The following is a 15999-nucleotide window of genomic DNA, read 5'->3' on the forward strand; positions in this document are numbered from 1 at the left end:
ACTATTGTGCTATAAGAAAGGATGAACAGGCTGACTTCAGAAAAACCCGGAAAGACTTGCATGGTCTGATGCTGAGAAGTGAGCAGAACCAAGAGAACATTGTATACAATAACAGCCACGTTGTGCAATGACTAATGTTGTTAAACTTAATCCTTCTCAGCAATACAAGGATGATGGAAAATGCTATCCACATCCAAAGAAAGAACTATGGAAGTTGAATTGCTATATTTTTTTTCTCTTCTGTTGAGTTTTGTTTCCTCTTTCTGATGGTTCCTCCTATTGGTTTTCATTTTTACTTACAATATCACTAATGTGAAAATATGTTTAATAGGAATGTAAATGTATAGCCTATATCAGATTGTGTGCCATCCTGGGGGGGGATGGTGGGGAGGAAGGTGGAGAAAAAATTTAAACTCAAAAGCATATAGAAGTGATTGTTGATAAATCAAAATAAATTAATAAAGAAGAAAAACCCTGTTATAAACCTGTATAGTCAAGCAAATCTAAAAACCCATTTACTATACCCAAAAAGAGTCTCAATCCGCATTTTGAGTCCATTACCTCTCTGTCAGGAGATGGGTAGCATGTTTCACCATGAGTCCTTTTGAGTCATGGTTGGTCATTGTGTTATCAAAGTTCTAAAGTCTTTTGAAATTCTTCATAGTGGATAGAGCATGCCCCCTCCATTTCCAGTCTTCTTGCACATTATACCCCCACCCTATCCCCACTGTACTCTGTGATCTTATGACAAGATCATTTTTTCCTCTAGTAAGACATTCAATTTCCTGACTCTGGGCATTTTCACTGACTGTCCCATACCTGGAAGGCTCTCCATCATTATCTTCATGTCCTGCTTTCCCTGGTTTCCTTCAGATCCCAGATAAAATCCTACCTTCGACAGGAAGCCTTTCCCAATCCTCACTAATTCTAGTGCCTTCCCTCTGTTGATCATTTCCAATTTATTCTATATCTGTTCTATTTGTACATAAATTATATATTGTCTCCCCATTAGACTATTTTTGCTTTATTTGTTTTCCCATTGCTTAGCACAGTGCCTGGCACATAGTAGATACTTAACATATGTTTATTGACCAACTGATTCCCAGACACATTTGTCCAGCAGTAATTTTTTTTCTTTTTTCTTGAACTTCAGTTGTGCATTACCTGTGTGTCCTCTAGGTACCTCAAACTAAAACATGTACAAAACAGAACTCATTATTTTCCCCAAAAGACACCTTCCCTCTCTGAACTTCCTATTACTGTTGAGGGCACCACCCTTCTTTCAGGTATCCAGGTTTGCAACCTTGTTGTCATCTCCTGCTCCTCTTTGTCTCTCTTATTCCATCACTTAATACAGTGCCTGGAACATAATAGGCACTTAACCAATGTTTATTGGTTGATATTTAATCTCTAATTGGGATATTGCCAAATCTTTTAATTTCTTTTTCTATAAGGTCCCTCTCATACATTTCCTCTCTACTCATTCAAATGCTACTCTTGCATATGCCCGCATTACCTCAGGTCTAAATTATGTAGTAATCTTGTGAGTGGTATCCCTACTTCATCTCTCCCCCATCTGTCCATTTTCTACTTAGCTACTAAAGGGATATTCTAAAAACATAGGACTGACTGTAACACACACCTCCTTCCTCCCCTCAATAAACTCCAGTGGCTCTCCATTAACTCCAGAATCAAATATAGTATCCTTTATCACTGAAACCTCTTCACAACCTGGGCTCCATCTTAGCTTTACAGTTTTCTTATAGTTCCTCTCCGCCGTATACACTATAATCCAGTCATACTGGCCCACTTGCTATTCTCTGTGAATGGGCTCTATCTCCCATCTAGGTGTCTTTGTCTTGGCTTTCCCACAGCGCTAGAGTGTTCTCCTCAATCTCCAACTCTTGGGCTCTGGCTGTCTTTCACAATCAGCTAAAGTGTCACCTCCAGGAGGTTTTTCTGGGTCCCCCTTCTCCCCACCGGGGCTATTACTGCTTACCTGAACTTAGTACAATGTCTTCTACATGCTTATGCATGTATGCATAATAAATACATGCCTTTTAATTGATTGTTGATTCCAATACTATTTCATCTAATGTCCAGGACAGTGGCTTTCGCTGTTATTTAAATAGAAACTGTTGAGTTCAGGGACTTTGTGGTTATTGCCATTATTTTCATCTTTTAGCACAGTGGCTGACACAGAGAATAGGGACTGGACCTGCAATCTTGGTCTAGGGAATTCTCAGGATGAAGAAAAATCTCTATACATCCCAACATTGGTGGGCACATTCTTTGTAACTTATGGGTTTAGAGAATTGTCTAGTTGAGCCTCACTTGGGAGGGTTGTACCAGTCCTAGAGAACTGAAAGGTCAAGTGACTTGCTCAGGGTCACATGGCTAGTATGTGTGAGTCAAGACTTGAACCCAGGCATTCCTGGTTCCAGGCATATATTAAGCATATAATAAGTGCTTACTGACTGATCTTTGCAGCTACTCTACCTAACTTCCTTATTTGGAAGAAGTGATTGCCTAAAGCATAATGGAAACTTCCAAGCCAGCAGAGCTGGTGTTAGTTACAGGGGGAGGGATATTTCATCACTCAGACTGGTCCAATACCCCAAAGGTGGTAAATAGGAATATGGCACTTTCTTGCATTAAGTAAAAGCGGTCTTAAAGAGCCAACCCAGCTGCTTCATCTCTCTGGAGTAGGTACAAGAAGCCATTTGACTTAATTACATATCCCTGAAGGAATCAGGTGCAATAATCTCAGTATGTTTTTAATTCTCTGACAGGCAACATGGTCTGCTAAATAAAAAGCTGGCCTTGAAGCCAGGAAAATCTGGGTTCAAGTCTGACTGTGTGATTATAGGCAAATCATTTGCTCTCTCAGTGCTTTTAGACACTCTAAAGTTGTAGGGAAGGGGCCAACCTGCATTGGTGAAGAGATCTTCCTCATCTGGGAGTTACCTATGCCAATTAAGTCATAGATCTAGTCCCTATCCCCTTTAATTTATCTAATTAAAAAAATAAAATGTATATTTTCATGATTCATTTCCTAAGTTTTGGAATAATTGGGGTCTTGGGCACAGTCAAATCTGTCCACTCTCTACTTCTTTCTCCCCCATCCCTCACCTCCAACCCTCAGCTCTGAAACACTCCCTCATGAGCAAAACAAAGGCCTTCCTGAGACAGTGTATTAAAAACTCTGCTCTTGAATCTTATAGCTCTCAAGGGCAGCAGAGGACACTTAACCAGTTCTCTAAATAGCTGGTGGGTATGGGTCTATTTAAGTCCCAGTGTGGTTATCAAAACACAAAGAAATCATTTGATTTCCTTTTGAAAACTGCTCACCACAATGGTTTCACCAAGATCTTTTCAGGTAAGGGGCACACATGTCAGCTTGGAGTCCCGAGAGCTTCAGAATGAAGATGGATGGGTCCTGTCCTAACACCCTCCATAAATGCAAACTCCCTCCATCATTCCCTCCCCCCTCCCCTAAGGGTAGAGAGGGAGATTTCAGATCATAAACAGAACTAGGTTGGATGAATGCTTGCTCATTTTCCCCATCTGATTACTGGAGAGACAAGCAAAATAATGGCACACCTTCACACTGGGGTCCTAAACAGCCCAGGGTTGCAGTGTGCATGGCTCCAGAGACAAAGTGCCCTGCAGCTGGCGGGTGCTACACCTGCTCTTGCAGCTATACCCAGGTGCTAGATCCTGTTTAATTTACAAGGTAGTAATTACTTCAGGCACAGAGTTGTCTTCAGTCACATGGGGCTGGGAACATAGCATCGGCTGTATTCAACAATTAAGTTGTTTCAGTGGTTTCTTCCAGAAAGAGGTGACCTTGGAAAAGGACTATTGATTTTCCATTCTTAATCTAGGGAGGCCTGCTTCTTAAGTATGTAGCTAACATTGGATTCTTGACTGTAGAGGCTCATGCCAGGAAGATAACTGTTGTCTACCCTCATCCTATGGCACTTTTCTTCTAATAAGAACAGACACAAAATGCTTGAAGAGTTTGCGAAGAGGCTTATTAGATCATTTACCCAGAGCTCAGTTATCTTATCAAAGGCCTCATACCAAGCCTGTGAAGAAGGCATTAAAGCTATTCTGATTCCTATTACAAATGGTACAAAAAAAAAAAACTGGGGCAAAGTGGATAGAGGACCAGTCCTGGAACAGGAAGACCTGAGTTCAAATCTGGCATCAGGAATTTACTAGCTGTGTGCCCCTGGCCAAGTCACTTAACACCGATTGTCTCAAAAAATAGACAAAAGAAAAAAAAACCCTGAGGCTTAGAGAGTTTCACAGAATTCTAGGACCATAGATTGGGAACTTGGAATTACAGATGAAGCCTGAGGTGGTTATGTGACCTGTGCAAATAGCAAAGTTGAGATTTGAGCGCAGGTTCTTTAATACCACATCTAGGAATACCAGAGAGGAGATTCAAACCTTCCTGGGATCCAACCTCCCTGTGATCCAGTGATACTGGCTTCTTTGCTGCTGCTTGCACAAAACATCTCCCAACTCTGCATTTTCATTAGTTGTCTCCATGCTTGGAATGCTCTCCCTCTTCATCTCCATCTCCCGACTTCCTTTAGATCCAACTAAAACCTCACCTTGGGAGAAGCCTTTCCTGATTCTCTTTAGCGCTAGTGTCTTCCCTTTGTTGATTTCACCCCATCTGTCCTGTATATATCTTGTTTGTATATAGTTGTTTATATGTTGCCTCCCCTGTTAGACTGTGAGCTCCTTGGGAACTGGAATTGTTTTCTGTCCTTTGTATTTATAGTGTTTAGTACAGTGGCCAGAACATGGTGCTAAATTGTACAAAATGCTTGTTTCTTTGACTTCCTGACTCCAAGACCACTAAGCCATCCACCTGCATCAAGCCAGCTCTCTATCAAAGAGATCTCCTGGATTCAGAGGGCTCTGGCTTGCCCAGGTCCACTGTCTCATGTTGGATACATGAGTTTCATCCTCATTTTGCTACTAACTAGCTATGTGCCTGCCCTTCAGCAAGTGATTTCCCCTTTCTGGATCTTTTTATTTTTAATCTATAAAATGAAGAGTTGGACAAGATGCTTTCCAGGGCCCCTTTTGGCTCTATGATCCCATTCTCTTTTGGATTATTCAACACTATCTCCCCACCAAATATATTTTTAAATGTTCTTATCTCTTGCTATGGAATTGCTGAAACACTAAAACCAGGTGTCATTGGGCAAATTACACTTTCATGCTTTCCTAGTCCTCCATCAGTTTTCTTTAGTGTATCCCCAATTGCACCTTGCTGCAAAATTCCACCTAATGCTGACATTCTTCACATTATTCCATATAGCACCAGTACCTACCACATAGTAGAACTTAATAAATGCTAACTGACTGGCTGCGAAGGGAATAATGTGATTTCAGGAGAATCAAAATATCAGGTGGTCCAAAGGGTAACAGATGCATTGGTAGAGCATAGACATCATGGATGGATTGCATCCTGCATAGCTGGAAGAACTGTTCACATATATTTCAAGATTCACTAAAAGGACTGAAAAATGCTGTTGGATCAGGATGAAGTCTCCTAACCACTCCCATGTTCAATCTCATTTGTGGAAGGGAATTTTATTTGCCTTACATTCTTCATAGGGTTCTTGTGAGAAATGTTCAGGTGTTACAGAACTCTATCTGTTGTAGATTCATGTTTCAGATAGGGGTTAGATTACATGACCTCTGGACCCCCTTCTGAGAGATTATATTGTTCTATGAAGCATGAATTCCTTAGAAAACCACCCCCCAACAGGTGGACGTTCCAACCTCAGCTTGAACATTTCTGTGGACCAGGAACTTAATGCCTTTACAAGAATCTAGTTCTATTTGACCTATTAGGAAGTTTCCCTAAACTGGGGCATTTGCCTCTTCTCTGGGATGTTTTTCCCTTTGCCATCTGGCAGAGTTCATGTAATCACTTTTCCACATGTAGTGCTTGAGCAGTATGCACTGTGCCACAGAAAATGTACTTTAACTTTTATGCCACGAGTCCCATTCAGCCCCTATGATATACCACACCATCCCCAGTCCCCATTTCCCCAAATAAAATATTGGCTCCAAAGAGAATTGTTTGCAAAATGAAGTCATCCATATATTAATGGCCTTCAGTTGCTTCAGCAGAGCAACAATGGAAATAGAAGTCAACAGGATTTGAGGTGAAAACAATTGATTTTTGTCCCTTGTTACTCCAAAGTGCCATTCCCTCCCATGGGTAAGTGCTATTTCTGTCCAAGAGCACCTCATTTAAAGGCAAATAGAATGCCTCTTCTAAAGAAGTTTGCCATTCACAAAACTGGGGTGGGGGTTGGGGTTCAGCTTGCCACCTGGCAAGTCCTCAGCCCAGATGGGGTTCGGTAATGATTTCTACAAGGTGTTTAATCAGCTCCTAGTGGAACACATGACTGCCATGTTTAATTATTCCAACTTAATGGAGCATTTAGTTAGACACTGCTTGGTATGCCATGACTGTGGTCATGGGGAAGCAGGGCAAGGATACACAACATCTACACCCAATTTATTTTTATAAATAATGATAGAAGAAACCTTTGCCAAGGACTTAAATCTCCATCTGTAGATGCTTATTTATACAATTGCTCCTTCAGAGCCAGTAGTAATTTGGGAGCTGCAGATAGTTATGAAAATGCTGGGATCGGATTTGACTCCTGCTCTTCCCCATGCCCCTTCCCTCTTCAATGATTTCACTAGATAGGAGGCTGTGATACCCAACACCAGTGCTAAAAAGCTTGATGGGTATTGATGGATGGGCCCATGGTTGTCTAACCTTTGAATCTGTTTCATTAACAATTGACACTTAGCCTTGCTGCCACATGGCATTTGCATGCCAAGGGGGCTCATTAGCCCCATTTACATTTGTTTCATTAAAAAAAAATGGCTCTTTGCAGATTTCAGGCAATGTGTGCTATAGTGAATGAAAACCAGACATCAGCTTGTACTCGGAGAGCACAGATGTTAACAGCTGTATCAATGCTTTGATTTACTCAGATCTCAGAGAGTAGTAAAGTTTCTGACTTTAAAATAAATTCTGAAAGAAGGGTGATGAGGATCTGAAGTTCTTTTTTATATGACTGGCAGCGGGGGTGGGGGGTGGGGGTGGGTTTGCAGTGTTTGGAACCCAAATGCAGGAATGTGACCTTCTGGGGCAGCTGTGCCCAATCAATTTAGAACTCAATAGGACACAACTGACTTTTGTTTCTCAGTGTACATCCAAGTCCTGTGATAATAGGGCAGGAAGCTTGTCCTATGAAGTTGCTCGGATGTTAATGATCAAGAACTATATGGTATTTATGCCATGGACTTTAGTAAATCATTTACCATTTCCCAACCTAAGGATCACAGATGGATGTTTATCACCTTTCTTCTCTCTACATAGACCTTGAGGATAGTTGTGAGGTCCAGTAGCTATCCCTAATTAGGCCAATTAAGTGCTTTTCGTCCCCCCACAGCAGGAGTTCTCCGTCAGTTCTGACCACACAAGAGACAATAATAACAGTTAGAATTTATACAGCTCTTTTATGTTTGCAAAGTGATTTTAGAATCTCATTTTATCTTTACAAAAGCCCTGGAAGGGGGCTGATATTATCATCACCATTTCACAAGTGAGGAAACTGAGACACAGAGAGATTAAGTGACTTGCTCAGGGTCACACAACTAGGAATTGTCTCAGGTCATATCTGAACTCAGATTTTCCTAACTCCAGGTCCAGTGCTCTACCCATTGCACCACCTTTTTCATGTTGAAACTGCCAAGTGTTTTTTAAACTTGCTAGGTCTTTCCTGATTTTCCCTAAAAGCCTCTCTGCTGAAATTACCTTATATTTACTTTCTCTATATGTTTCTATTTATCTGGAAATATGCTGTCTTCCCTAGTACAACCCAAGCTTCTTGAGGACAGGGGCTGTCTTCATTTCTGCATTGGTATTCCTAGTGCTAGACAGATGGGAAGGACACAGATGCTTTTTTATTCATTTGTTCATTTATTTACTCATTCATTCAAAAGCTTTTTTTATTTTCTCAGGATTGAGGAGATAGAATTAGGCAACAGGCCTCTCTAAGTCAGTTCAGGACGGAGAACATGAGATCCTCCAGCAACACTGCCTTGGTTGGTATGTCACGGATGAAGAAACTAGCGATCTTATGGGTCTTGCAATAATCCCCTTAAGTTACGTCATCCTATTTGCCTCAGTTTCCTCATCTGTCAAATGAGCTGGAGAAGAAAATGACAAACCACTCCAGTATCTTTGCCAAGAAAACTCTGAATGGGGTCATAAAGAGTTGGACAAGACTGAAATGATACCACCACCACCACAAATAAGATTTCTGAGGAACAGACGATTCTGACCCCAACAGAAACATAACAAAAGCCAGAGTCCACACCCACTTGGGTATATTCATTTGTTGATTTTTTAAAACATTTATTAAAAAAGCAAAAGGTATGTTCCTCTCAAATAAAACAATTAAAAATGGTAAAGCAGTAACAAACAAATTGTATACTAGCAGCATCCGATTGTTAGAATTTTCTCTCCACTCCTCAAGTCATCTTAGCAAGTTCAGTGATTTTCGAGCTTGCTGCTAACTGCCCTCATCATCATAGTGCAGATAAAATCAAACTTTATAAAATTAACATTTTAAGGTTAAATAAGCTTAAATAAGGATGTTAAATACAAGACACTTGATCAAAGCTTCTGTACAAAGATAAACAAATTTTGGCATTGGACAAGGGAATCTTGCTGGCTCACACCGTAGGTGAGTTTTTTATAAGTAAGTGGTATTGTACTTGACTTTTTCCCCCCTAGTGAAGCAACTATACAAAAGTGAGCAAAGAGTTGAAGCAGACTACCCAGCGAGCCATTTACAAGGCATGTGTAGCTTTAAAAAAAATCAAAACACTGTTAATATTCAGGCACCATTTGTTCCTGCAAATAAATAAATCTCTAATGTGACTGCATCCAACCGAGAGTTAAACACATCAGTGCTAGCTTTTGATTTTTCAACACAGCTTTTGTGACTATTCACTATACCTCCATTCTTATTGCTATGACAATGTGATTGTGGAAGTTGAACTACTGTACAGCCAAAAAAATAGAGCACCTTTTAACTTTAAAGTATATGTCTGGTTATCTGTTTTTAAACTTTATCTTACAATACTGAAGCCCAAGTTACTGTAGATTGCTTTAACTTCTCCACCAGGTCATCTGAAATATAGTAAATCAAACCAAAACTGTTGTCCCTCTTGAGGTAAGCCCAAGCACCGTATTAGTAAATTTAAATGAGAGGTCTAAACTGACATCGGGAATTACATTCATCTTCAAGCCAGGAATTACATTCATCTCCATACTCAGGTCTGCTGCTTTCTGTTGTTCTAAGATGGCTACCATGAACGAGGTCCATCCCTGCCCCCCCCACCCCCCACCCCCACCCCATCGCCAAACCTTGCCTGGATGAATGGTGTCGGACAGAGCGGAAATAGCGGAAACATCTAAAAACTGATTGTAAGCACAGTTAAAAATCAGATTTTTGCTACTTCAAATGGATAGGAGCGCCAACAGCGGTTCCTGGCTAGATATCTGGAAGTTAAGATTTCTTATCGATGGTATTAAAAAACCATTCTGTGAATTTTCTCAGTTGAGCTGCTGCTGTCTGGGACTCTTCCTGAAGTCTCATGTTGTCCTGCCTCAAGTGCTGAACTTCAGCCTGCAGAACAGCCTTGTCCTGTTTTTCCTGTTGGTGGTAGAAAAGCAATTGAGTCAGCTGAAATAGCCAATAAGTCAATATCTTGCTCTGGAGACTGTGTTTGTGATGGATCACAGACCAAGGATTCATCTTCGAAACTTCTGCCAAGAGGTGGCCTAACTTTTCCTGAAGGCTGCACCAGTAATCAAGAAAAAGGAAGAAGGAAAGCCATTCTATCTCCTATATTCTACTTTGCCCATAGGAGTGTGTGTGTGTGGGGTGGGGGCGCGGGGGTGGCGGAGGGGAAGATGACTTTTGTATTTGAATTGCTTTAAAAATATTTGGTTTTTGTTAAATTCCTGTGAGACTGTGATTAAAAGATTAGAAGATATACAAACTGTACAAGACTTCTTATACTGTCAGCTATATCTATTCAAACCTACAAAACTGGTAGCAATATAGTTAGGATGATAAAAAATAGTTGGACATTTCATTCCCACTTTAATTGTCTATACCTTGTTTTCACAACCTTACTAAAAGAACACACACACACACACGGCTGAAATATTCAAGATTTCAGAAGCTTCACCTCTAACCTTTTAAAAGTTGGTGTGTCACCCGACACAAAGTGCCACCTGGCAACATTCCTTTTTTTATAAAGGAGACAGATTAAGTCTTGACCCGGGGTGAGGGACCTGGGGAGGTGGGGAAGGGATGGGATAAGACATGGCAACACCAGCTGGTCCTGACCATTACCAAAAGACATGAGTTCTAACTCTTATGTTAACATATCCTTGATTTCTACACAGGAGAAGCTAACTGCACATAGGGTGAAGTTTGAGGCCAAAGCGTTGAAGGCCTCAAAGATGCCAGCTGAGTATTCTCAGGCCCCTTGGCAGGCATCAGTCTGTCTTCTGCCAGTTGACAAAATGCAATCTCAGTAAATACTCACTGAATTGGGATAAAAAGTGCTGGATGGTTAAAAGGGTTGGCTCATGGGCTGCTTCACTTAATCTCTTATGGAGTGGCCTTGGCTATATTCAGGGCTTATCCCTATTTGGAACCAAAGCCTCCAAAATTTAACCTTTATCTCCCTAAAGATGAATACTCGATGCCCTCTCCTTGCCACCTCTAGTGAATCCACCCCCCACCCCCCCAAAAATCTTGGTGTAATTTTAAACTATTGAGGCTTAAAACTGCACTAAGACTTTTGGGACAATTTGTATATTGATCACTGCTAAAAATGAAAGGGGTTGCAGGAAAACTTAAAATATTAACTAATCCAATTCATGAAACACTTATCAAATATATGGCATGCACACTATGCTACATGTATTACAATCAACATCATTGGGGATATGTGAGCTGACGAGAGACTGCTTTACCTTCCGGAGGTCAGTCTGAAGTTGTCGAAGAATCAATTCTAGTTGATTAACTTTTCCAGTCAAAGTTGATGGAGAACGCTCCCTATCAAATGATATAATAGAGTAAAGAAGGATGAAGTCAAATGTTAATAGTCAATTATTATTTTTTCTTTTTTTTTCTTTAAAACTTAATTGAAAATGATTTATGTAATTATGACTCAGGTCAAAAAGAAAAAAAAAGTGATTCTGAGCCAACCAGGGTACTGCTGTTATTTTTTCCTCCTAAAACTGCCCTGAGTTTCTATCTACTAAACAAGTATTCATATTTTCTCCAGTAGCACATGTTTGGGAAGGAAGCTGAGAGTTCAGTCACGTCTTAGTAGACTTAAAGGGGCCACTGAAGCTGGCTAGCCCTCTCACTTTCTCTCCTCTCTCTCTCTCTCACCCCCCCCTCAGCTTGATAAGAGAATATTTTATTTTATAAAATAATTTCCCTAAGATCATTTTATATATCAAGTTTCCTGAGTATGCTTAATATATGATTCTTCTTACAAAAATTCTCTTTATGGAGGGAGTATACATAGAGAGTGTTATGGTTCAGGTTGGGGATTGAACTATATGACTTCTGAGGTCCCTCCTAACTTAAAGATACTACAATCCTAACACACTTTATCCTAAAAATAAGACATACTTATATCTGACATTGTTAATTTCTTTTAAAATATTTTTAAAATCAGTTTTTAGATCTTTTGCTTTCATATAACCTATGTTTCTCACTATGATCCCTCCTCTATCCTCTCCCAGAGAGCAATCCTTTGTAACAAAAAGAGAAAGAAAAAAGTTACACAAAATCAAATATATATAAAAAAATGATATTATGTAGCATTCCATGGTCCCCCATCTCTGCAAAAAGGGTGCTGAAGTGTCTTCTCACACCTCTTCTTTGGGACCAAATTTGGACATTAACATTTCGCAGCACTGCTTCTTTTGTCGTTGTTCTTTCCTCTAACACTGCTGCAGTCACTGTACATGTTGTTTTCCTGGTTCTATTTACTTCACTTTTCATCAGTTCAGATAAGTCTTTCGGTGCTTCTCCATAGTCACTGTATCTTCTAGCACAGTAATATTATATTACCTTCACGTACCACAATGTATTTAACCACTCCCAGATCAACAGGCGTCTAGTTTGTTTCCAATTCTTTGCTAGTACAAAAAAGGGCTGCTATAAATACTCTGGTGAACATGGGGGCCTTTCTTTTCTTTTCCTTTCTTTTCTTTTTTTTTTTTGACAAAGCAATCGGGGTTAGGTGACTTGCCAGGGTCACATAGCTAGTATCATGTGTCTGAGGCCAGATTTGAACTCAGGTCCTCCTGATTCCAGGGCTGGAGCTCTATCCACTGAGCCACCTAGCTGCGCCTTACATAGGTCCTTTCTCCTTGGGGTATATGCCAATAATAGAATCTCTGAGTCAAAGGGGATAGATGTTTTAGTTATTTTCTTTGCACAAGAATTTTGAATTGCAAAGTAGCCCTCTCTTTTTACGGGGGGGGGGGGGGAGAAGCCAAACCAAACCAAACAAAAAAAACAGGCACAAAGAGTTGACTGATGTGACTTGTCCATGGTCACAAAGCTTTTCAGTGTCGGAGATAGGATTTGAACCCAGATCTTCCTGACTCTAAGTCCAGGTTTCATTCCATTACGCCACCATGGTCTCTTTTCCGAGAGATTTTAAGCAACTCATTGCTAGACAATTGGTAAAGAGGCTGCTGTGGGAACCAGACAATGGACTAAGGGCTTCTGACTCATCTCCTCCCCTTTCACAGGAATATTCTGAGGACTCAGTAAGTAAAAAAATGCAAATTCAACTTGCCAGTGACTCAAGTTCCCAGGAGACAGTATTAGGAGGGAGTGATGATAGCTGTCTTCCAGTATTTGAAAGACTGTCAAGCGGAAGGGGAGCTAGGAAGATTCTTTTTGGCCCCAGAGGGCGGAACCAGAACCAATGGCTAGAAGATGCCAATTAGAATCGCCCAGGAGTGGGTCTGCCTCAGGAAGTAGTGGGTCCCTCTCACTGGAGTCTGTTGGCTTGTTTATTCATCTAATGTGACCCAGGATGATGTCAAAGGACGCCTGTCAGGGTGAGAGTCTGAAAAGATGACTTTCAGGTGATTGTGGGATAAGGAGGTAATGTATTCTTCCACATGCCACAAACCTAGCTGGGGAAATAAGGAGGCTGGCTGTCCCACCATAGTGCAGATTATACATTGTGGGGTCATTAATCAGGATCACAGGCTAAGGGTTATGGGGGGTTGGGGGAATTGCAGCTGTGGCTTGATTTGCCTGCTCAGCAGTGGAGGCCGATGGAGAGCTGGCAAGTGAATGACAGACCAGCAAGGTATTTCTCTGCCTGGTGCCAGGACGGTGATTTAGGTGGCAGATTTTGACTCTCAATGATGTCACTTCTCTCTGTCATTGAAGTTCTTCCCTTCTAAGACAGGCTACCAAAAGGATCTCCTTAAATTCTCTGTACAAGTTCATGTGTCTCAGCAGGCAGTGGACCTGCTTGCCAGGTGTGGCAGGGAGTAAGTATTTATATGGCACCTGCTATGTGTCAGGAACTGCACAAAGCACTTTTTCCAAATATTATCTCATTGGATCCTCAAAATAACCCTGTGAGATGATGCTATGATTATTACTATTCCCATTTGAAATGATGAAACAGAGGAAAACAGGGGTTAAGTGACTTGCCCAGGGTCAAACCCATCTAAAGTCATAATGTCAGGTGCTTGGTTAGCCTAATTCGGTTTCTTAAAGCCAGAGAAATGGTATCTGTGTGAAAACTATTCTCTTGCCTGGACTGAGGGGCTTTATGTCTGTCCCAAACACTGGTTCCATCAATAAGAACTTAATATTAATTCACAAGGAAAAATAATGGCTGGGAATGGGATTCCAGACACCTTCTGGATCATGGACTCTTAGCTGTTTAAATTGAAAACTATTGCTAGATTCTGAAGTCTTTACAGATGAATTTTTTTGAGGGGGCACGGCAATTGGGGTTAAGTGACTTGCCCAGAGTCACACAGCTTAGTGAATATCATGTGTCTGAGGCCGGATTTGAACTCAGGTCCTCCTGACTCCAGGGTGGGTGTTTTATACACTGCGCCACCTACCTGCCCCCTCAGATGAATTTTTGAGCCAGCTGTTGCTCAGATGTTCTGTCTCTGAAGTCTCTCTGAAGTGGGTTGCTGGAGAATCTCATGTTCCAATGGGATGGGAGCAGGGGTGTATTCTCAAACATTTACTAACTGGTTGGGGGGAACACTTTTAAATTTAATCTGCATGACCTCTAAACCAAAACAAAAATGGACCAACAATATAATAGAAGGATATGACTTATCTCTGTCCCCTCTCCTCTCTTCTTCTACCCAGTCCCTATTCCCTATAAAAGGTTACTTACCCATCTGTATCCATGAAATCTTTCCCATTGGCTGGATCTACACATAAAGATAACTCTTGGGTTCCCTCCAAGCCCTGCATATGCTGCATATCTGTCAGAGTGCAGAAGGATGCTACTCTCTGATCTAGAGAGGGAAAGCACATACACAAGGCTTTTGATTAGCTACAATTAGATTAGGCAACATTTCCTACTGAAAATGAATCCACAGGCTAATGTTCAAACAGTTGGCCTTAAAAAAAAAATAAAGCCCACAAACTAGTTCTGGTTAAACACTGTTTTGGTTCAACCAGGCAAGCCATCACACATCCTGAAAACATTATAGTTGGTTGTCCTTGCCAGCAAGAGCAGTATATACATATCAGAGCTATGAGGATGGGGCTATTGCAGCCAAAACGCTTTCTTAAATCCTCAGTGCCCAAAGTGTTCACTTTTTCATGGAATGAATTTGTTTGCTAATTTGTTCATGCTCATTTATAAAAACTAGGAGACTGGTCTGATCCTATCTATCCCCTCCCCTTCCCTGAAACAAACAAACAAAAACCAAAAACCGAACCAAAGGGAAAGACAATTTGGGCCACAAACGACAGGGCCCACCTTCCCTTTTGCTTCCCCAACCCTCAGCATTTGGATAACCATGCAGACGTGCAGACATTAGCAATATAAAGGAAAGTTTACGAAGCATCATGAGCCAACGATCAACCCCAAACCATCACCTAGATAGGCCGTGTGGTGACAGACCAGACCAAGCTCTTCATCTGAGTCAAGACCTGTAATAAGATTTAGAATTTTCCTATGAACAAGATCTCTCTAGACTCGAGAATCTCTGGAGCTCTTATAAGGCTCAAATAATGGTCACATCAAATGCAAATCATACTCATTAAAAAAAAATTCCAAGAAGCCCTTAGTGCTTATAAAACCAATTTTTATGTACCACTAACCATGGTGCTTATATTCCACATTTTGTACCTGGCTGCTCTGCTCTAGAAACAAGGGATACCACACACACACACACACACACACACACACACACACACACACACACGAAAGTATGAACACATACCACACTTTAAGGTTTAATTAAATGACACACCTGGAAATCTCACTCTATCAACATAGAAATTAGGATGACATAGAGACAACTGGTACGATCCAGACACTAAAATTTTAAAGGAATAGCAAAGTGAGTAAGATTTCCAATATTTAATAACCATAACGGCTTTTATAGTCTAATTTGATCACAAAGCCCAGTTGGCACTGAGAAGCTCTAAGATACCAAGTCAACATTTAAGAAACTAAGGTACATGGGGGAATATTATAAACAGGACACCCAATGAGGACATTCATGGAAAGAGACGAGCATGGGGATACTGGAATGGTATTCATAAAAGGGTTTGCTTATATGAAGAGGCAGGGGGGAAAAAAGGCAGACAAGCAGCTACTTAA

At 40.9% G+C, this 15999-nt stretch overlaps 1 protein-coding gene across 8 annotated transcripts in view; it reads right to left on the minus strand.

Moving 5' to 3' along the window:
• Positions 1-9486: 9486 nt before the first annotated feature.
• SIPA1L2 (signal induced proliferation associated 1 like 2) overlaps positions 9487-15999 on the minus strand; it is a 266715-nt gene continuing 260202 nt past the window's right edge. For 5 of the 8 annotated variants that reach the window (XM_078156231.1, XM_078156233.1, XM_078156236.1 and 2 more), the window contains 4 exons: positions 15270-15323; positions 14557-14680; positions 11120-11201; positions 9487-9782 (listed from right to left, as the gene is read on the minus strand). In XM_078156231.1, the coding sequence (XP_078012357.1) occupies positions 9636-9782; positions 11120-11201; positions 14557-14680; positions 15270-15323 (407 nt within the window). In that variant the 3' untranslated portion in view covers positions 9487-9635. The remainder of the gene's footprint in view (positions 9783-11119; positions 11202-14556; positions 14681-15269; positions 15324-15999) is intronic. The other 3 variants (XM_078156239.1, XM_078156235.1, XM_078156238.1) reach the window with 1 other exon arrangement.

Source organism: Phascolarctos cinereus, unplaced genomic scaffold, assembly GCF_003287225.1.
Source record: "Phascolarctos cinereus isolate Bilbo 61053 unplaced genomic scaffold, phaCin_HiC Scaffold_5;HRSCAF=322, whole genome shotgun sequence".
NCBI classification, from domain to species: Eukaryota; Metazoa; Chordata; class Mammalia; order Diprotodontia; family Phascolarctidae; genus Phascolarctos; species Phascolarctos cinereus.